At 50.8% G+C, this 22,944-nt stretch overlaps 1 protein-coding gene across 1 annotated transcript in view; it reads right to left on the reverse strand.

Moving 5' to 3' along the window:
- Positions 1 to 409: 409 nt before the first annotated feature.
- Positions 410 to 22,944, reverse strand: part of iqsec2b (IQ motif and Sec7 domain ArfGEF 2b) — a gene marked incomplete at both ends in the record, with an annotated part of 40,441 nt that continues 17,906 nt past the window's right edge. The window contains 13 exons of the mRNA XM_084436388.1: positions 410 to 1,657; positions 2,086 to 2,135; positions 2,617 to 2,811; positions 2,946 to 3,107; positions 3,530 to 3,629; positions 4,042 to 4,167; positions 4,342 to 4,481; positions 4,883 to 5,049; positions 5,177 to 5,299; positions 5,508 to 5,669; positions 6,242 to 7,344; positions 7,852 to 8,193; positions 8,612 to 8,909. Of these exons, the coding sequence (XP_084292514.1) occupies positions 410 to 1,657; positions 2,086 to 2,135; positions 2,617 to 2,811; positions 2,946 to 3,107; positions 3,530 to 3,629; positions 4,042 to 4,167; positions 4,342 to 4,481; positions 4,883 to 5,049; positions 5,177 to 5,299; positions 5,508 to 5,669; positions 6,242 to 7,344; positions 7,852 to 8,193; positions 8,612 to 8,909 (4,216 nt within the window). The remainder of the gene's footprint in view (positions 1,658 to 2,085; positions 2,136 to 2,616; positions 2,812 to 2,945; positions 3,108 to 3,529; positions 3,630 to 4,041; positions 4,168 to 4,341; positions 4,482 to 4,882; positions 5,050 to 5,176; positions 5,300 to 5,507; positions 5,670 to 6,241; positions 7,345 to 7,851; positions 8,194 to 8,611; positions 8,910 to 22,944) is intronic.

Below are 22,944 nucleotides of genomic sequence, written 5' to 3' on the forward strand. Positions count from 1 at the left end.
CTCAACCTGCAGTAGCCTGTAACATGTTTGTAAGACTACTGTACATGATTGTGCTAGCCTTGCTGATATTTGTATGAGAATTATGAGGATTTATTGTGTGTTGGTGCAGCTTGTATATATGCAATCTGTACTGTCTATGTGTGTTTGTTTATGTGTGTGTGTGTGTGTGTGTGTGCGTGTGCGTTGTGTGTTCATCTCAGACCCGTGTTCTCTCCCCGCCCTCTCTACATGTGCGGGAAGCGGAGGTGGAAGTAGCAGAGGCGGAGTAAACTGCGTTTCCTCTTGTCACTGGCGCCGCTGCTGTTGCTGTCCTGCTCCGCCCGAGCCCTGGACCTGACCCTGGCCCCGCCCGCCTCCTCCTGCCTCCCGTCCGACCTCTGACTCCTGCCGCGGTGCGGCCACATCCTGCTCAGACCACCGTACTGATCCGGTTGATAGGCTTGGACTTGGAGCTGCCCACGGTGCCAGTGGCCCCAGGACCCGACGCCTGGGGCCCGGGCTGGGGCAGACCGGGGTGCTGGGGGGGGTGAGGGGAGAGAGGCGTAAGAGGGGTAAGGGGGGAGGAAGGGGGGGGTAAAGGGGAGTGGGGGGGGGGAGGGGGGATGGAAGAGAGAGGAGGGTACTGGGGCAGATACTGGGCGGCGGTGGCCGTGGCGTGGTGGGCGTTGACGGAGCCGGACGGCAGCGGCTGGTGGTGGTGGTGGTGGTGGTGCTGGTGGGGCAGCGTGCCGAAGATAAAGTGCGCCTGGTGGGCGGGGTGGGGGGCCGGGTGCGGCGTGTGCACGTGCCCGGGGTGGGTGTGCGAATGCGGGTGCGAGTGCGACAGGGTCAGCGGGAGCTTGGCGCCAGGGGCGGGGCCGCCTAGGCCCGCCACCGGGCCCCGGGCGGGGTGCGCAGCAGGCGTCGGCGGCGGCGCGTGGTGGTAGAGGGCGGCGAACTGCGCACTCGGGGAGAGCGGGGAGTGAGGAGAAGGGGGGGGTGGGAAGCCCAGCGGCAGGTTGGCGTAGCGAACCTGTATGCCATGCTGGGAGAGGTGGGCCAGCTGTGGGCGCTGCGGGACGTGCGGGAGGGGGCCGAGCGGAGGCCGACAGGGCGGGGCCCCTCTCTGCGGCGCGCCCTGCGAGGCGTGGGGCCCAGCCTGGATGTGGTAGCGGTGGTGGTGGTAGTAGGGGGGCGGGGGATGCACGGCGCCCGCGTGACAGTACTGTGCATGCAGCGCCTGGATCTTGGAGGGGCCCCCGTCCGACTGGCACAGAGATGAAGGGGAGTGAGGAGGGGGTCCCCCCGTAGTAGGCGGGGGGACGGGGGCGGGGTAAGGTGGCCCCGGCGGGATGAGGGGCCCCGGCGGCTTGATGATGCGCTTGCTGCCGAAGAGCGACCCCAGGAAGGAGCCAGGGTTGTTGCTGCTCCCCCCCGCGCCCCCCCCGCTGGGGAGGCCGCTCGCCGCCGCTCCCCCCGCTCTCTCGACGCTGCCGGGAAGCCCCCCAACTCCCGTCCCAGCAGCGCTGTGTAGTTGCCCCGGCCCACCCCCCACCCCCGTCCCGGGGCTCAGGATGGGGCGTTGAAGCCGGTAGTCTTCTGTTCCGTAGCAGGCGGGCACCGCGCCCGGCGGCACCGGGTAGCGCAGGTGAGGCCTCGGGCTGCTAACGATGGAGCCCTGGTGGAAGAACAAGAGGCGTCATAGAGGCACCTGTATCTATGACATCATAGAGGCATCATAGAGGCATTTACATCATAGAGGCATCATAGAGGCATCTGTATCAATGGACAAGTCATATCGTCATGGCTGCGATGAATCACAGGAGACACTACCACACACATAACAGGACACATCTGGAAAACCAAGGACAGACCACTGAAACAGACCACACGGGCTATTAGTGAGGGCACTGAGGCATGCAAGGTCACGCACATGCATTTTAAACGTACAGTACGTAGCGCCATTCTCTCCTCCCCCCACACACACATACACACACACACACACACACACACACACACACACACACACTGAATAAGTGCTTCTGCTGTGGGGGTGAGCTAGTATGCACAGATATTTCAGGAGCAGGTCTATCCACTCAGACTTACTTCCATGGTACTGTCCAGGGAACCAACACTGTTACTGCGACCACGTTTCCCTGTACCCAGCCAGGAAAATCAGGTTAGGCGAGATGGAAACACAGCCACAGAATGTTTCACAAGAGCCATTACTATATGTAATATGTGCGGTTGTGTTAAGTCGGTGGGGGGCCCCTGGTGGTTTGGGGCCTATTTCATTTGAAATAGGTGGAGTGTAGTAAAATCCACCTGTGCGTTTGTATGTGTGCGTGCGTGTGTGTGAAAGTAATAGTAATATGAGTGATATGATATATCTAAAGAAATATGAGCTGCGGCAGCTGTGTTTCACTGTGCTTAAGTAAACAGAACGAAATGCAGCCAGAAGAAGCAAGGAGGCGATCATCAAGCAGGCCCAATAGACAGTCTCCCTCTGTGTGTACAGTTCCGTCCACAGATCTACTGGTGACCATAGCACTTGGATGTTCTGTACAGATACTCCCCGTCCAATCCTGGGGACAGGAAGTGAAACGGCGTTGCCCGTCTCGCCTGCCGTCGTCTCACCTGTCTCCGACAGGTCCCTGAGGGAGGAGCTGAGCGCTGTGCGTTTCAGGCCCTCCCCGGCTGAGTAGTTGTCGTCCAGGCTGGGTCTTCCCAGACTGCCGTTCACCACGTCGCTCTTCACGCCCACGCCTCCTCCGACCACGCCTCCGCTCAGCAGGCTGGGGCGCATCACACCTTTCTGCTTCTCCAGCTCCGCTACAGAGAGTAGGAGAGACAGAGAGAGAGAGAGAGAGAGAGAGAGAGAGAGAGAAAACAAGAACCAGTGAGCATCACCATGCACCCTATGGAGAGGTGTAGTTCCACATGTAGGGCCAGCAGGGGGCACTCACACTCCACTCTGTACTTCTCCATCTCCTGCACCTCAGCGATGCTCTCTCGCAGGTCACTAACGAAGCGGGCGCGGTCCTGCTGACTGGGTGCCATGAAGACGATAAGGACCTTCCTCTCCCCACCCAACACGGCCGATGTCAGCCGGATACCATGGGGGTAGTCTGAGAGGGACACACAGAGAGACATGATGAAACGCTAACCTCAATTGTCAACTTCCTTCTGTCTGGCCTGATAAGATAAACACTGTCTCTTCAACATCTCCACGGTCAAATAATAGTGTGATGAGAGAGCAACCTCACTCATGTGTGTGCAGAGTGCAGCGCAAAGCTGACCTACGACACTGCACTCTGCACACACACTGAACACTCACCACACCCCATTCTGTGTAGTACATACACTGGAATTGGCTCTGCTCCTTTATTTTTAACAGTATATCATAATTTGTACATTGCACTGCATTTTGTTGCAGTTTTTTTTGTAGTCTTAAAATAAGAGAGAAAGAAAGAAAGAAAGAAAGAAAGAAAGAAAGAAAGAAAGAAAGAAAGAAAGAAAGAAAGAAAGACGAGTCAAAATGGCAGCTCACAGGAGTTCTGGAACATGTGGACCTGCATCTCCACCAGAGGGAAGGACTGTCTGAAACTGTACGTCACGGATGTCTTCTTCTTCTGGAAAATCTTGGTCACCTGGGGAGCCATGTAAAGTGGACAAGGTTGAGACAGGAGGACAAACACCTTGTACCGCCATCCAGCAAAGGCACAGTTTTTCTGTCTCAAGTAAAACTCAAACACATTACATTACGATAGACTTTATCCAATAGACTTACAATAAGTGCATTCAACGTAGGTAGTTATAAGTACTACTACTCGCCCGGACTCATGCATCTCCTTTCTAAACACGCATCTAAGAGTTTAACCAGTGCTTAAGTGCAAGAACAACTAAATACACATACAAATACAATAAGTGCTAAGATGAAAGGTCAGGGTAGTACTCTGCTGTCCTGATGTTAGTGGGGAGCACGACCGGCCAGGACAGAAAAGAGCCGTGACCGGTTGGATCGGCTGCAGAGTGAAGTGGTCGTGTCGCTGGAATCCTTACCACCAGCAGGTCGTTGAAGAGGAAGACTTCTCGTTGGTGCACTCCTGTCCTCTGGGGTCGGTTTGGATCCGGCACCTCGTAGAGCTGGCAGCAGCACACTAGCCTGCGGTGAGGCAGGGAGAGTACCTACACACACACACACACACACACACACACACACACACACACACACACACACACACACACGCACACACACACACACACACATACACACACACAAAGTGTGAAGTGGTCAGCTAGGCTCATAGCCCTGGTTGTAACGTATACACCAGATATCATATATATGTTCAGATATCTCACAGGTTTCTTGCCCACAATGACTCTCTCCACGGCCTGCACTTGGGAGACGTGGTCGTCGTTGGTCCGTAACTCCCACTTCTGAATACGCTGGAAGATGCCAACCAGTAGGTCCCTGGGAATATCCTGGCCGTTGTCCACTCCTGGTACACACAAGGGACACAGAACACTGTTTAAAGGTGCCGTGTGTGACATTTGATGACATCTAGTGGTGAGGTTGCAGACTGCAACCAACTGAATACAATTACATGGTGCAACATGGCGGCCTCCGTGGAAGCAACTGCTCTCTATGTAGATATAAAGGGCTCATTCTAAGGTAACGAAACAAAAATGATTCTTATTTTCATGGGATTAAACACAAAATTCTACACACTGCACCTTTAATAAAAGTATACAAATGCTAAGACATGCTAATGTCAGTGTACTAGCAAGTCCTGGCCCCATTCATGATGTTTTGAACATCATAAGGGGAAGCAGTATCGAGTAGGAAGTTAGACAGAAACTGTATGTTTTTTGTTTTTGTGTGTGTGAGTGTGTGTGTCACCTCTCAGGTTCTTGATAAAGTCCTCCATCTTCATCTTGCGCTCGGCCTTGACGTTGGGGCTGTACATGTCGGTGTTGAGGAGGATGATGGCGAAGGCCAGGATGAAGATGGTGTCCGGGTTCTGGAACTGTCTGACCAGGGTTGGGTTACACACGCAGTACCTCTGACTGAGAGACAGAGGAGAAGGTGTAGATCGTCATCCCACATGGCAAACACACACACACGCACACGCACACGCACACACACACACACACACACACACACACACACACACACACACACACACACACACACCTGAAGGCCTCTATGAGCCTCTCGACTTTCTGGGCCTCTCCTTGAACTCTGATCTGGGCCTGGAACTTCCTCAGGGCGTCGTCCAGGTCCATCCCTGAGAAGTCCATCTCATCCACCACACAGCTACGAAACACAGCGGACCAGAGACACAGAGGCTTGTTTATTCTCTCTCTGCTAGATTTATCTCGCCTTGAATTTAATTTCAATCAATCTAGTCCCAGCTATTAAAGAAATGCCATGACATACATTACAATGGATAATTAGAGAAGTTGACTCAGTAGTTCAAGTTGGGGATTGCTTTTTTCCTTGATCTCTTGAATCTGTCACTCACTCCAGTACGTCTTTGTTGAATTGTTTCTGTCTGTTGCCCAGGAACTCTCCGATCATCTGCCTGCTCAGGCCTTTCCTCTCCAGGATGAAGCGAGCGATCCCCACGGGCGTGTCCGACACGAAGCCTCTCTCGATCAGGTACGGGATCCCCTTCTCTGGCTTTCTGCCGACGGGATCAACATCCCATGTTACACCCCGGCCCAGTTCACACACGCAGATACAGTATTTAAAGGTGGAGTAGGCGGTTTGGCTCAGGAGCACTTTTATTATATATTTTTTGCTATTCTCATTACATCCGGTCAGCAATCAATAAATAAAATGCTCTGACACCAAAATGAAATGAATCCGTAATCTGTGGAAGTCACAGAGCTGTAATAAGGGTGTCGAAATGAATTTTGAGTTGGCAAGTTTAAATGATTGGTTGGCCTACCTGCCTGTCAACCAACCTACTGTACCTGCCTAGCAAGTGGTTTTCCCCCAGTTTGGGAGAATGCCTTTGTAGGGAGGCCTGAAGGGAAGGGCGGGTATTTTGGTGGCTGCATTTTTCAAATTCTTTCATGTACCGAAGTCTAACAGGATATCTCAAACCACATACTGCACCGTTAATCTAACAGCTCAAACAAAACAACGTGAGCAGTGTACTGTGCATGCGTCAAACAGGAATAAAACCCTCAACTCGTGACAACATCATCATTCTCCAACCTGGCTGAGCTCCCTGCCTTACGGACGTCTTACTTGTTGAAGAGGTTGAGGCCGATGCGGTACTGGCGTCGCTGCACCACGTCGTTGTTGAACGGCGGCGAGTCCCAGCTGTGGCGGCTCTCCCGCTGGTACGTCTGCTTGCCCAGGGGGGGCAGCGGCTCGCGCAAGCTGTCCTGTGACGAGGAGCCCGAGCTGCAGTTGACCGTCTCGTTGGAGTTGGTGGTGGAGTTGAGCGAGTCGTTGTCCCCGTCGGAGCAGCACGGCTGCTCCAGGCCACCGGGGGGCAGCGCCGCGGAGGACGAGGAGGAGAGGGGCGTGGTGGGGGGCTGCTGGGGGGGGGAGGAGGAGGAGGAGGGGGGCGTGTCTGGGTACTGGTGGTGGTGGTGGACAGGATGGTGGTGGTGGTGGTGGTGCGCCACGTGGTGGGGAACGTGCGTGGGCAAGGGCCGGCCGGCGGGCGTCCGGGTCTGACCCTGGGCCGCGGCCGCCGAGGATCCGGCGCGGGCCCCCGCCGCATTGGAGGCGTGCTTGAGGGTCCCCTGAGGAGAGCCGGCCCCTCCGGCCCCCGGCTCCTGCTCGTAGACCAGCTGCCTGGTGAGGGACCCGCGGTCCGAGCGGTCACTCATGTCCACCGAGCTGTCGCTGGGAGGCTCGATGGTGAGCAGGGGCAGGTGGGTGCCCCTCAGGCGGTAGTCCCGGCACTCGGTGCAGGGGGTGCTGCGGCGGCTGTTGCTGCTGCCCCCTCCCTCGGTGTCCCTGCTGTCCTCGCGGCCCCCCACGCCCACGCCGGGCCCCCAGTACTCCGTGTCGGTGCTGCTGGGCCCGCGGTCCAGCGACAGCGGGGAGGAGGGCATGCAGTCGTCCATGTACAAGGTGACGTCGCTGTAGGAGGTGGCGGTGCTGTCGCCATGCATGCTCAGTCCGCCCCGGCCGCCGCCACGGGGCCTCTCACCTGCCCCCCCGCCGCCGCCGCCCCCCGGTCCCCGCTGAGAAGACGGGTGTCCGCCGCTGCCCCACACGCAGTCGCCAAAATCCTCGCCGCCGCCGCCGCCCTCCCTGCCGCTGCCCTCCTGGGAGTCTTCGCGCCCCGGGCGGCAGGTGAGGGCGTCGTCGATGGAGTCGGCCAGGGACTTCACCTGAGGGGGCACATGAGAGGGACAGGAGGGCTAAGCCGAAGAGAGTCAACGCAGGACGGCGTTTACCTCATCCAGGGGAGTAAGCCTGGCTTTTGCAATGAGTAAAACCTGGATACTCTTCAAATCTTGAACATGGACTGGAAGTTAAAGAAAAGCTCTCCAGGTTTTACTTTGTGCAGAAGTCAGGCTTGCTCAGTTAGCCAGCTTTGTGGAATACCTCCCAGGTAGTTCTAACTGTAATATTACATGGTGAATTTATTCCAATACATGTGTAACCCGTACGTTTCGGACCACGCCCAGGGTGGGATTCGAACCCGGGTCTCCTGTGGGGCAGACACCGTTCTCACCAGCTACGCTGATGAAAAGCTAGCCCTTCATGTGGGTTAATAACGGTTAATAAGGGTTAACCGTGGGTAGTTGAAATTGGACTATTGGACATAACTGACCACCGTATCCGGTACCAATACAAATAAAAGTGTAGCGTAAAGCAAGAGGCGGCAGTGAGACCTGCTTGGAGAAGGAGTCCTCCAGGTGTGTGTAGTCTCCCGGCTGTTGGGCCTCCCTCTCCGGGCTGCAGACGGCCGAGTGCGGGGTGCCGGCGCCGGCGCCGTGGGCGAAGCGGGTCTGAGTCTGCGCCTGCTGCTGCTGCGGCTGATGCCGGTCGTCGAACGAGTACTGCAGACGCATGTTGGACAGGATGATGCGCCGCGTCATGCGGCTCTCGGAGGCGGAGCTGCGCAGGCGCTCGAAGTTCTTGTTCATGCGGTACTGGCGGAAAGCCGTCTGGATGGTCCGCGCCGCTCGGCGGCTCACGAACGACCCGCCGTACTTCCTCTCGAGCATCTCCGCCTGAGGTGCGGGATAAAGACGCACACGCGCACACACACACACACACACACACACACACACACACACACACACACACACACAGAACCTGCTAGATCACTCCTATTCCAATGTTATATTTACAATGGCTAGATGTCTAGATCACTGTCCAGTTATGCATCTCAGTCATACAGCGACAATGAATACCACACAACCACCCCCAAGTGCTAGCTACCTTCTTGTCCTGCAGGTGTGTGGAGAGCTCATAGCTGTTAGGGTTAAGGTTAGCTGCAGCGCTAGCTACCTTCTTGTCCTGCAGGTGTGTGGAGTGCTCATAGCTGTTAGGGTTAAGGTTAGCTGCAGCGCTAGCTACCTTCTTGTCCTGCAGGTCTGTGGAGCGCTCATAGCTGTTAGGGTTAAGGTTAGCTGCAGCGCTAGATACCTTCTTGTCCTGCAGGTCTGTGGAGAGCTCATAGCTGTCGGAGAGCGCCTTGCACCTCTTGTTCTCCTCCTCCTCCTGCTTGCGGAGAGCCAAGCTGGCGGGCTGGTGGCGCGTGCGCAGGGCCCAGGCCAGGCTGGCCGTGCTGGGGGGAGGAGCCACGCACGGAGGGCCCCTGGGGCCCGGGGTCCCGGCGCTGGTGTCACCGTAGCGTTCGGAGCCACGCAGGAAGGGATTCTGGCTGTAGTGGCTGTCTGAGCGGGCAGCTGTGTCTGGACATCGGGCCCCCCCACTCTCCACACTGGAGGAAGAGAGAGAGAGAGAGAGAGAGAGAGAGAGAGAGAGAGAGAGAGAGAGAGAGAGAGAGAGAGAGAGAGAGAGGAAGACAGGAGTCAGACTAACATCTTTGTTATTGTGAGCCCAACTGAGTTTCCGGGGTAGCGGATGTCACTCACATGTAGACATGAGGCCGGCGTGGAATAAAGGTTCTCCTGCTGGATCTCATGAAGGAAGAGGACCAGGCTCACAAAAATACTACCGATTTAGACGACTTAGACGCCTCCTGTTCCACTCCTCGCCATCAAACACCACGTGATCAGGATGTCTCACAGCTCAGCGCAGCGTTTCTACCAGAGGAACTGACCACGTCACGCGCCATTTCCTGCTTTGGAAGCCAAAGTGGTGCGAGGGGTGAGGGTCTCTGCTCTTTTTACTTTCCTCTGTCCTTCTCTTTGTCCTGTCTAAGGGCAGTTAATGTACTACTGAGTTTGGGTCCTAATGTTTACAATCTCTCTCTCTCTCTCTCTCTCTCTCTCTCTCTCTCTCTCTCTCTCTCATGAATAACAGGTGTTGAGCCACAGACATTCATTACACTCCATTAACTCCACCCGTGACTGGAAAGACCAGGTTGTTACATTAACAGTCACACGCACACCCCAGACGGCAGTTCTAACCAGCCATTATGAAACACGATCACGCAAACATAAACACACAAACAACCGCAACAGACAGCTCACACGGCCTTGTCTACCAGACCGAGATCTTCCAGCTGATCCAAAAAGGTTCTCCAGCGTCCTCCTCCTCCTAAAGCTATCCCAATCGGTGTGAGAAAAAAAAATCTCCAGGTCAGTTGGTGGGTGGGTGAGCGAGGGAGTGAGGGGGCTGTCCAGCCCTCAGCCTCCTTGGCCCCGGCCAGTCACATGCTCCCCCCTGCGTTTCCTCATCCTGCTGCCACGCCCCCGGGATCATACTAAAGGGAAGGCTCAGTTGATGTGGCCGTGTGAAAAGTTGAGAAAAACATACATATTCAGGCTATAAAGCAGTCAACCTCCATTGCCTATTGCCTTCTTTTCTTTTTCAATTGATATGCTATTTATATCACGTAGAACAACCGCAAACGAATAACGATAATAAGGTCTGGTTTCTCTATGAACAGAAAAGGCTGTAGACGCAGTGGCTGTGATTTGTTTGTGACTGGTCAGTATTTTGGGCCTCTGTGCGGCTACGGCTCCCCTCTCTCCCTGTCCCCCGGGATGCGCTGACTTCCTGTGGAGGAAGGGAAACTCTGGAGGACAGAGAAACCGACAAACAACACTAACGGTCCACACCAGAGAAACAGACAAACAACGCTGACGCTCCCCACCAGAGCACATCAGAACCAGAGACCCCCCCCCCCCCCCACCACCGTTGGCCCCGGTCCAGGACTGCGACGGCAGTAGGAGAGAAGGAAGCTCTACACTCATTCAACTACACTTCCTGTGCCAACACATAAACACCGTCCGTTCACTACTAACAAAGAGTGGGAGAGCAGGCCAAGTGATGATGGATCACTAGAACACACAGAGGACCAAACGTTACATAACACAGGAGTCAGAGAGAGCGAGAGACAGCTCAGAAATGCAACTCTGACCACTACTGGAAATTTCACATTACTGCAACTCAGTTAAGAGTCCAGTTCATTTTGAGAGCCGAAAATGATCTATAGTACAGTATATTGTCTTAGTTATTATCTACAGTAGGCTAATATTTGTGGCTGATCATTTGTGCGAAACACACTTGAAAACATCCAATTTGACTTTGTCCTCATATTAAACTAGAATCTTCCGCTATTCTGTTCTTTATTCTGTCAACTGACCTTGACAGATGACTTAGTTTGGATAGATCACTCTAGCCCTTAGTTGTACTCTGCGTATCTTCTCTCGTTCTTCCCTTCTTCTACCCCCACGCACCGGAGAACCCAATGGAGGTTGCTTGGTGATGGTTGCCGTGAGACCTTTGTGGGCGGCGAGGCAGTTGATGGGATGAAGAGCGTAGTTGCCATGGTGACAGATTGAATGTTTAACACGGTGGGTGTAGATGCGATTTGTGGGTATTGTGACGACGGCAGACGATCACCGTTTCGCTTTTTCTACACAAAAGCAGACGTGTCCCAACATCAGTCTCTACATACCAGGCACCAGCACATATATCACCGCAGGCCAGTAGGTCACGTCACACACCTGCAAGCATAACCTCTCACTCTTGCTTGCTCTTAGCAGGCCTGTCTTCCATTAGGCTGTATAAATAGCTAGCTAGCTCCTTACCTCGGTGATCTAGAGTGCTCCATTTAAGGAGTGGAAACTGGAGTCAAAGCTAGAGAGTTTAACAACAGGTAGGAACCGATCGGGACATCGCTACAATCTCCACAAGTGCAATGGAGCAGGCGGCCTACTCGTTTGACTCTACATGCCTACAGAGTAGAACTCTGTAGCAATATCTCTATCGTCCATGGAATGATGGTGGTGGTGATAGAGTGAGTCGTATGAGGAAAATGTTTGTTGTATTAATCATGAGTGTGGCCATGTCACAGATGGCATCGCTGCCTCATGTTTAATGCAGTGGACAGTGTGGTCCTGTTACAGAGTCACCGAGAGGTCCTGGCTGGTCCACTACTAAGGTCTGGACCTCACTTTCACTGCCTCTCAGGGCACGGGGACGAGAGACTGACAGGCGGTGTAGCTATGACGCCATGGCCGCTTGTGGATGACGAGCAGAGAAGAAGAGACGAGAAGCGAAGAGCGAGAGAGAGGGGTGGAGAGGAGAGGATGAGAGGGATAGCTGAGGAGTCATGTGCAGTGAAGCACAGTGTCACCTCCTTACTGTCCTCTGCCTCCTGTTCCTCCTCCATCCATTATTGACGATCTGTCAGTTTGTGTGTATGTGTGTGTGTATGTGTGTGTGTGTGCCAGCAGCAGGACATAGCCCTTCACAAGTGGGACAGGGAGTTTATCCTCACAGGCCACTCAGTGGTGGACACCCCCCACCCCCCGACTGACCACAGATGGACCCCCACCTTGACTGACCACTGTAATCTCAAACTCAAACTCACACCCCATATGCTTCCCTGTGTCCAACCCGACCATCTTGTCTGTCTTTCTCTCTCTGCCTGTGGTCACTCTCATGTACCTCAGGTGTCTCTCTCTCTGCCTGTGGTCACTCTCATGTACCTCAGGTGTCTCTCTCTCTGCCTGTGGTCACTCTCATGTACCTCAAGTGTCTCTGGCCCTCAGCATCTGCCGGCGTTGTACCCTGTTTGGACGTGACCACCCATCACACACAAACGCCGCTGGTGAGATGCAATGCTACATCTTCCTTATCCACATGGACAGGGACAAATCAAAGAGGTACAATGTTTGTTTCCGAACAATATGGAACCAAACTTCAACAGACTAGAAAGAACCCAGGCAGCTGGTACGGTCGGATCCGGAACGTTCAAATCCGGTACGTTCAAATCCGGTCGGATCCGGCGCGTGATGACATTCTGTCGTCGCCCAGCTTTTCTTCTCGGAACGCGGAGAGTGACGCCGAAGGCTTATCGCGTGAATCAGGAAACGAGCCCACGTTCTGCCCCTTTGTTCGAGACCTTTCATGGTAGGACTCAGAAGAAGCGAATATTGTGGAGAGAACAATCGAATCATTCATCTGTCAGATTCCAGCATTCCTCCGCCGCCAACTCTCCTTCAACCGCTCTCCATCCCTCCATCCGACTGCATTCACAGAACCTCTCAGTGCACTAACTTTGCATAGCCTCTTCCTCTGAGTTCCTGCTCTCCCGCTCAAAGGCCCGAGTTCACCGTTTAAATGTTTCTTTCTCTCACACATTCTGTACATACTCTGCACACACATTAAAACACACTCATAAATCATTAGACTCGCATTCTATGCGTTCCTGTCCACACCCCATTTGAAGAGGTGGAACTCTCCTTCTTTCACATACCTCCCCTCCCAAAGAAGATTGTTTACCATTCAAATTATATGTTTTATTGTTAAAAAAAAGTGTCATAATCACCAATTATGTACACTTCTCCAATGTGTGACTCCCAGCACAAAACCAATGTGTGTGTATAGTATACAGGTATCTCCACGTTTAAAGAGAGGACATGTCAGATATAATCTACTGTAATGTAACGTTTTTCTAGTTTTTCTGTGATCAAGTGTTCTCTTTCATCCGAGGGAGGTCGAAGGTAACGCCCATTCATTATCACACACATTATGACTTTCTCCAGCTCCACTTCCCCCTCTGGTGCTGTCTATAATAAACACACCACATATTGAACCACTCAGACATGTCGGATGACAAGCAGAATGTAACCTCTCACTGACCCTCAGAAACCCAATCAGCACTTCCACCAACGTGGGACAGTCCAATTATCTAGAGCTGTTCAAACAATAATGTATAATAACCTAGACCGAAATTCAAGAGCTCTCACACAGACCACAGACCCGATTAAGCTGTGTTACACATGTATGATACACAAACCGCACACAGTCCAAGTGACACAATACTGAAGGCTATTTACAGTGACTCTACTTTTTTAGTGAGAGAAAGCACACAGAAATGCAGAAGACTCACCGTGCTGCTGCTGCTGCTGCTTGAGCCCCACAAGGACTGGTGAGGCTTGATAACAAAATACACCCGTTGACACACCCTCTCTCTCTCTCTGTCAGTCACACACACACACACACACACACACACATACTTTGACATGGTCTCACCCCACTAAGCTCTACGGGCTACATTCTTGACAATGTTTTGACAGTTACCCCGCCCAGTTTCCCAAATGACTTACTGCCTACAGAAACACACACACACACACACACCCACACCCCCACACACACACACACAAACACACACACACACACACACACACACACACACACACACACACACACACACACACACACACACACACCTCATGTCATGTAATGGCTTTATGTCAGATGAACACAGCTGAGTGAGAGTGGGGTAGAAGCGTCATGTCCATGAGGGAGGAGGGCTCTGGTAGAGCAGCAGGAAGCTTACCTGATGTGTAAATCATGACACTTTTAGTGTTTTCATGCGTATTTGAAATCAGTCTCAGTCTATGAGGGAGACGTTTTGACCACAGTCTTGTATTCTGAGACAGGAGTGACGCCCTCTGCTGTTCAAAGCTGTACAAAGGAGTGAGGATAAGCGTGGGTGTACGTGGGAATGATGGATTCACGCCGCATAAACAAAGACCCAAACACTCTGACTCATATCTTCATACTCATATCAAATTTTGTTTAAAAAAAAAGATTTGTCTTCCCCTATACGCCAGATGTTTATTTGAGTCATATAGAAATATCACATAACATTTAGGAATATGCATGAGTACATATTAAACACTTGCAAACAGATACCTGTATGTCTTATTTTAAAATAGCCAAACTAACAGTTTTTAAATTCAGTCTTCTTCAGTGTCTTCTTTATCTATCCTTCTATCTATAGAGAAGGGAGCAAGATGCTGGGCAGTGCATGAGTGTACACAGATACTGACTTCATTGAAACAAGAGGTGACTCAAGCGGGACAGCTGGGACTGGGAGAGATCAGCTGGGACTGGGAGAGATCAGCTGGGACTGGGAGAGACGTGACAGACGTGAGCAGAGGGAAGGAGAGAGAATTACACAGTGACGGAAAAAACACGATTCATGAGCTGTAATATTGGTACAGTAGGACCTCAAAACTGAACAGCGTACCGTGAAGGTCACAAACTATCACTGACACTGAGGCTAGAATTCACATGCGATTCACATGCGATTCACATGCAACTAAAGTCTAAATCCGCCCGCTCCGGAGCGGGTGTCTCTGCGTGTGGCGCTATCCATCACCGAGGTCCCCGCTTCATCCCAGTCGAGGTACGAATCCCTCAAGAGTCCCAGAACTCAGTCTGATTGGCCCGAGGCATGGCGAGTGACCTCATTAGAGACCAGTCTGGTCATCGCGAGGACGGGCTGCTGGAGCCCAAGGCGGGGCAGCAGAACTGATGGGAGGCCTCGTCCTCAGACGCCTCTCTGAGAAGCCAAAGGGGACGGGCGAAGAGGGCCAAGAGACAGACAGACAGACAGACAGACAGACAGACAGACAGACAGACAGACAGACAGACAGACAGACAGACAAGCAGACAGACAGACGGAGTAGGGAAACATTTTGGCAACATAGAAACATGACATAACAGAAAAAGCGAGTGTGATACAGAAGTATAAGGACATGACAGCAGAGCAAACAAACTGCAGTAAGCAACAGAATGGGCTGTGTTGTGGTCATCCTCTAGATGGCAGTATTGGAGCGTGCACTGTTCTGCTCCAGCTCGTCACAGAGGCGAGCCGGGAGAGTCACCCAGCAAGAGGGAGACGGGTGCGAGGAGTCTGTGGGTTCAGCTGTGACTCGGTGAAGATGACTGCTGCCCTCTCAAAGCGAGGAGCTCTTATTTCTTTTTTTAAAGACGTTAAAGAGGCAGCCCTCCCTCCTCAGTCACGGCTGTGAAGCATGTAGAACACAGTGGGGGGGTGACAGAGATTAAGGTGAACTGGTTGATCTGGGTGGACAGGGTCAGTGCAGCGACAGGTAGGGCAGGCGAACCCCCGCAGGGACGAGATAACAGAGCAGGGGACGACGGGACTGGGGAAAGGGATTTTGCATGTGAGGTGGGGGGAGGGGGGGGGGGGGGGTGAGTACTGAATGGCAAGAGTGCCTAGTTCACCAGGGGGTGCTGCAGTGGTTGCACAGGTGGGCGATAGAGGGGCCGGGAGGGCAAGCTCTGAAGCTGATGCAGGGGACTAGGGAGGAGTGTTGGGGGCGCCAGGCTCTGGGTGATCCTGCCGGAGCTACAGGTGAAGTTGTATGGGGTAGTTTGGGAGTCGGGGGAGGGGGAGGGATCTCAGGCAGGCCTGTTAGGAGGCGCTTACCTTCCCCCCTGAGACTGTTTGTCAATGGAGGGGCAGCAGTACTGATGGAGGCTGAAGAGGCTGTGGACACTCCGACTGCCGGGGGGGACAGAGGCAAAGGCAGCGCTGGCTGCTGTAGGGCTGCTGGGAGCAGAGGTGGGATAGCTCGACACAGACAGCCGCCTGGCACTTCAGAAGACACCAAGAGAAAGACAACAGAGAGAAAGAGAGAGAGAGAGAGAGAGAGGAGAAGGCGCACAGAGGGTCAGCACAAAAAACAGAGAGAGGAAAGAGAGAAAGAGAAAACTGAATTGAAGCAACACACATTAATGTTGACAGCAGTGAGGCAGAGGTGGTATGGTAGTAGACAAATGAGTCCGGAGAGAGAATGAGAGAGAGAGACACATCTATGTATATATATATATATATATATATATATATATATATATATATATATATATATATATATACACTGTAGATAGATAGATAGATAGATAGATAGATAGATAGATAGATAAATATATAGATAGATAGATAGATAGATAGATAGATAGATAGATAGATAGATGGATAGATAGGAAATCTTTTTTGATTACATTGTGTAATTCGTCAAGAACAAAATTATGTAAGAACGGTCAATGGAAAGCAAAATCAATTCCACTGGACATTTTGGCATGGTGTGGATGCTGTGAATGAGCTGACAGAGAAGGCAAGAAGGGCTTTGTATGCCATCAAAAGAAAATTACCAATTGACATTGCAGTTAGGACCTGGCTCAAAATTCTAAATTCAATAATAGACCCAATAATATTATATGGTAGTGAAGGGTGGGGCCCAGAGACAGAAGCCCCAGAAAGTGTCCGGACCAGACTCTGTCTCCCCCTCCATGCTGAAGCACTGTGCTGATCAGCTGTCCCCAGTGTTCACTGACATCTTTAACACCTCACTAGAGACATGCTGTGTACCAGCCTACTTCAAGACCTCCACCATCATCCCCCCAAGGATCACTGGCCTCAATCACTACAAGACCGTTACCCTGACCTCTGTAGCAATGAAGGTTCTGAGCGCCTTGTTCTGCCGTATCTCAAACCCATTACAGACCCTCTCCTGGACCCCCTGCAGTTCGCCTACAGAGCCAACAGGTCAGTGGACGACGCAGTAAACACCGCCCTTCACTACATTCTCCAGCACCTGGAACACGCAGAAAACACCTACGCCAGGATCCTGTATGTGGACTTCAGCTCAGCTTTCAACAACATCCTCCCGCCCACTCTGGAGGGGGTGCTCTCCCAGCTGTGAGTGTCCGACTCCACCTGCAGATAGATTATAGACTTTCTGTCTGACAGGAAGCAGCACGTTAAACTGGGCAAGCATGTCTCTTGCACAGGCTCCCCCCAAGGCTGTGTTCTTTCCCCTCTACTTTTCTCCCTGTACACGAAAAGCTGCATCTCCAGCCACCGGTCTGTCAAGCTCCTGAAGTTTGCGGACGACACCACCCTCATCGGACCCATCTCTGGGAGTGACGTGTCTGCCTACAGGTGGGAGAGCTGCATCAGGACCAGCTGCTGACCTGGTGCAGCCAAAACAACCTGGAGCTCAACGCTCTCAAGACAGTTGAGATGATTGTAGACTTGAATTGTAGATTGTAGACACTAAATGACACCCCAGTGACCACTGTTGATTCTTTCTGCTTCCTGGGCACCACCATTTCCCGGGACATCAAGTGGGAGTTGAACATCAGCTCCCTCATCAAAAAGCACAGCAGAGTACTTCCTGAGGCAGCTGAGGACATTTAACATGTCAAAGGCAATGATGGTACTCTTCTACACCTCCATCATCAAGTCTGTCCTCACCTTCTCCATCACCATCTGGATCTCCGCCACAATAGATAAAGACAAGGCCAGACAGCAGCGCATCATCCACTCTACTGAGAGGGTGATCGGTTGTAGACTGCCATCCCTACAGGATCTGCACGCCTCCAGGGGCCCTAAAACGAGCCAGAAAGATTGTGGCTGACCCCTCCCATCCCGATCACAGTCTCTTTGACCCACTCCCCTCTGGCAGGACTGGGTCCACGCGCCACAAAAACAGCTTCTTTCCCACGGCCGTCAGACTCATTAACAAGGCTTGCCCCCCCCCAACCCCCTGACTCTTTACCCTTTGCACCACTTGCACTTACACCACACTCTGCACACACACTGTACACTCACCACACTCTATTCTGTACAGTATATATTGAGTCATTTGCATTGTGCCTTTCGTTTTGTTGGTTATGTTGTATTGTTATATTATAATGTGTTTACATGGTATTTTGTATTGCATTTGCACTGTCATGTCCTGTCCTGCACCCTGTCCTATGTCATCTTCATCAGCGTATGCCATTACCCTAGTCAAATTCCTAGTATGTGCAAACCATGTATATTGTGAATAAACAGATTTTCCAAAATGGAATCCCTGCATCCAGAATAGTGCTAAAACATACAGCTAATAATGAATGCAGGGCAGAACCTGGACATTAATGTACCTTTTAATTATAAAAATTCACAAGAGAGACATCAAATTCTACAAACATTTCCAATCAAGTGACAACCCACTTCTACCACTACAAAGCCCTTCAATGCCAAGAGTTGAACAAAGATAAGAGTCCCCTCTGCCAGCTGGTCCTGAAGCTCTGCCCACAAACACCAGGGCTTCCGGAAAAAGACCAATCAATAAGGCCCACCCAAATCATCTAAAAAAAAAAAGAAAATGATTATCATATTGGAACCGAAACCACCAAATCACAAAGTAATTAAGAATTACATTTGACTCACAAATGTGGAAGGAGAGGTCACGTGACCTAGAGAAGAGATGGCTGCGTAGTACTTTTGCTCCCGCTCTTTACCCCCTATTTCCCTTTCAAACTACCCTAAATACGTTTTTGTCCTCATCTGGAAGACAGGAACCGGAGAGACAACGTACGCATACTAGGCATACCCGAGGGCGCGGAGGGACCCAAGGCCTCCCAATTCATCGCCACAAATCTCTCGAAATGGTTTACAAGCTTAGGTGACTGACAGATGGAAATAATGCGAGCACATCGCATCGGCCCTCTCGTTTCCAACAACAGAGGCCCTCGGACTCTTATCTGTAAAATGCTTCGCAACAAGATTCTACAAGCCTCCCGAAAAAACCCAGTCAGGCTCCGGGACCGAGACGTCCGCTTCGCCACACTGTCACTCGGCGCCGAACGTTCTCTACGGCTATTGAAGAAGCCAAAAAGCAAGGATTCCAAACCTTCCTACTCTACCCGGCTAAACTGAGGCCTGGGTATTATTATGTAGGCTGAGACGAATCCAATGATAATCCAATTACATCCCCCTCTTGACATTTGGTCATTTGATCTGGTTTTGACTTTCACGAAAGTGAAAGCTAGATAAAGTATGTTGATGTCTCTTCCATCAACCAAAACCCAGTGGCCCTCCACTAGGGGTGTAACAATATATTGTGCCACAATACTGTATATCGCGATACAGAAACGTCACAATATGTATCGTCAAGGTGAAAACAATATCGTGATATGTTTATTGCATATCAGTGAACGCTGGCTACACAACGCTGGTAACAAACACGTCTTTTGTCTAGGCCTATCCATGATATTACAACAGTTAAGCTCTAAATTCATAAAGTGTAGTGGAGTAGAGATGTGGAGAAATGCACTATTGGTGTGAATAGCAGCACTACTGCAACGCTTCACACCTGCCCTTAGTGTATCGTATCATATTGTTATCGTCAACCCAATATCGTGTATCGTATCATGAGATTAGTGTATCATCACAACCCTACCCTCCACTGACCTTTACTCGTGGTTGGTGATACTACACTTATGTGTATACATGGATGATTCTGTTGTTGTTGTTAGATATGCGTTTTCAATATTTAATATTAATAATTCATAATGTGCATTTCCCATCCATCTCATTTCAGAAACAAGCAGCCGCCCCTGTGTTACCTGTAGTTACAATGTAATGCATTAAATGCATGTTATTCATGCACCACTCATATAAAGTGATTGTAACTACACTGTACTGTAATGTACTGTAAATACATTGCATGTTCATAAAAATAAAATAAAAATTTAAATGCTGAGATATTGTGATACTACTTGGTATCGTGATACTTTGGCTGGTATAGTATCGCAGGTCAAATATTGGTATCGTGACAACACTACTGCCTAACGTTAGCTACTTACAGTAACATAGTTTACCAGTAGCTAGCTAACCTAGCTAACGCTAACGTTACTTACAGTTGCAGAGAAAAAGCTCCTGATATCCCTCATCCTCTTCGGAGGGGGAGGCGACATTGTGGTGGATGTACCTAAACGGCTGTCAGAATCACAACTGTATGGCTTGCTGTCAGCGTCTGTCTGTAAGGCTGTTGGTCTTCAGATCCAGCGAAAATTAAAAAAAATGCAACGATCTATCTCAGCCAAATAAGCCAATCAAAAATCGAGTTTGAATGAGTGAATTTAAAAAAAAATACTGGGATGGCACATTCACAGTGGAGGAAAGGGGTAGGCTAACGGTCTAATATGTAACTCCGAACATAATGCAAACTAACTCACTCAAAATGGTACGGTCCATTCTGTCCTTCCAAACTATGGGAAGGCCATCTAAATGATCTAATATAACTGCACTCCAAAGATAATGCGAACAAGATTGCTTAAAAGTTGGTAGGGACAATTTTGGCCTCGACCGTCCATACGAAAACCTACGCCCTTGCTCTCTCTCTTCCGTCCTGATACTCCTAGACCTGTCAGCGGCATTCTTCTTACCTATCACTGCTATGCCGATGACACCCAACTGGTCCTGTGATTTGCCCCTTCTAACACACAAGTGGAGGCACGCAAACAGTAGGTGGGTGCTGGGCTGACATCTCAGAGTGGATGGTGACACACCACCTCAAGCTCAACCTGGATAAGAATGAGCTGCTGTTCCTCCCGGGGAAGGGCTGCCCACACCAGGACCTGGCCATCACTATTGAAGACACAGTGGTGATGCCAACTCGGACTGTGAGGAATCTGGGTATGACCATGGAGGACCAACTGTCGTTCTCGGCACATATCACATCTTTTACATGCTCTTGCAGATTTCTGCTCTACAACATCAGGAGGATTTGCCCTTTAACGAAATGGCGCAGCTGCAGGTGCTCATCCAGGCCCTCATCTCCTGCCTGGACTGCAACTCCCTCCTGGCTGGGGCCCTAGCCGGCGTCAGCCATCAAACCCCTGGAACCCACAAAGCTGCTGCTCGCTTGGTGTTCAACCACCCCAAGTTCTCCCACACAACTTCTCTTCTCTGTTCTCTACACTGGCTCCCTGTAGCAGCTTGCCTCCAGTTTAAAACTCTGGTACTAGCCTACAGGGCAATGAAAGAAAAGCTCCCTCCTACCTCCAGGCCATGGTCAAACCCTACGCTCTCCTACCTCAGGGCGACTGGTTGTCCTGTCACTCCGAGGCCCCTGCAGTCAATCGACACGATCATGTCTCTTCTCTTTCCTAGCCCCGCAATGCTGGAATGAACTGCCCACTGATGTCAGGACAGCAGTCGCTGCCCATCTTTCGCCACGGGCTAAAAACTCACCTCTTCAAGAAGTACTACCACAATCCTTGTTCTTAAGCACCTATTGTATTTTTAGTTTGCTATTCTTGCACTTTGCCTTCAGCACTAGATTATGCTCTTAGTCACGTATTTTAGAAGGAAACTTATTTCTTCCTGCGTTAAATCCAATTATTTTAAGTCATTTTGGATAAAAGTATATGTCACGCCCCCTCTCCACTGTAGCCATGTTCTCCCCTTCTGCCTTCTGGCTCCTCCCAGCCCCTCCCTGCTCTGGTATGCCTGGAATGCAATCACCTGTACCTACCCTCGCCGAGCACACCTGTTCCCCATCCTCATCAGCAGCTGAAGGCCTATATAAACCCCGGGCTCCTTCTCTTCAGTGCCAGTTCGTTGTTTGAGCTACATGTTAGTAGACCTTGCTGTGCCGTCTGTTTTGCATGTTTTCAAGAGACGTTTGTCTTATATGTTTTTCCCTGTTTTTCAGTTTTGTGACGCCAGCCAGCCCAGCTGACTGAAGACTGCTTCAACCCTTTTGCTGTAGACTCCAACCACCCAGTTTTGTGGAGTTGCTTCTTTGTTCCCTTTTGTAAAAGAAACCTAGTAAACCTTTCGTTGAGCTTGAGCCTGTTTCTGTGTCTGCTTTGGGGTTTCTTAGCCTTTCCCATTCCTAGCAGTATCAGCTAAATGACTCTAATGTAATGCAATAAAGATTTGAGAGACATTTTCTTTGATAAAATAAATACAATGTATCCTGAGTTTATTCATCTCCCTGGTCCTCAGAAACGGTCATACAGTACTTATGTGGAGGAAAAATCGATGATATTGACTGTTCTACTGTACATTAAGGGAAAAGTTCTGTACCTTACTGTACAGTTTCTTACATCTGTACAAAAATGTTACCCGTTCTCCATGTTATTATATTATAATTTGAATTTTTGTTAGATGGTTTTGATTGTATTGTTAATATTTGTATATTATTGCATGTTAATTTCTTGTTTGTCAAAGTTGATGATTTTCTGTGCTGCTTTGGCAACTTGGGTTTTTTCACCTGTCATGCCAATAAAGCTTATTTGAATTTGACAGAGAGAAGGAGAGATAAAGAGACAGGAGTTAGGTAGGTGGGTGGAGGTGTGGTAATGCGTTAATGTTAATGATGTGATCATGTTAGCTTGTATAGGAGCAAGACACTGACTAGCAGCCTCAGGAAAGCAGATGAGAACTGGGCTGGTCAAGGTTGTGAGTCTGCCAGCGGCCCCTCGTCATCACACCCTACTGGCTGGGAGCCGGAGCAGGGGCCACACCCAGCCCAGCACCACACAGACCATGGAGAGCATGAACGCTAGAGATGAACACAAAAGCTAGTTTCATTTTCTAGGGAGAGAAGGGAAGATAAAAAGGGACGAAGGGATGGAGAGAGAGAGAAGGAGAAAGACAGAGGGAAGAGGATTACGTACTGTATGACTGCATACAACTCGCTGTGGTGTACTGTGCAGATCTTCAGCCGTCCTGTCTA

The sequence above is a fragment of the Borostomias antarcticus genome, assembly GCF_949987555.1.
Source record: "Borostomias antarcticus genome assembly, chromosome: 3".
Lineage (NCBI taxonomy): Eukaryota > Metazoa > Chordata > Actinopteri > Stomiiformes > Stomiidae > Borostomias > Borostomias antarcticus.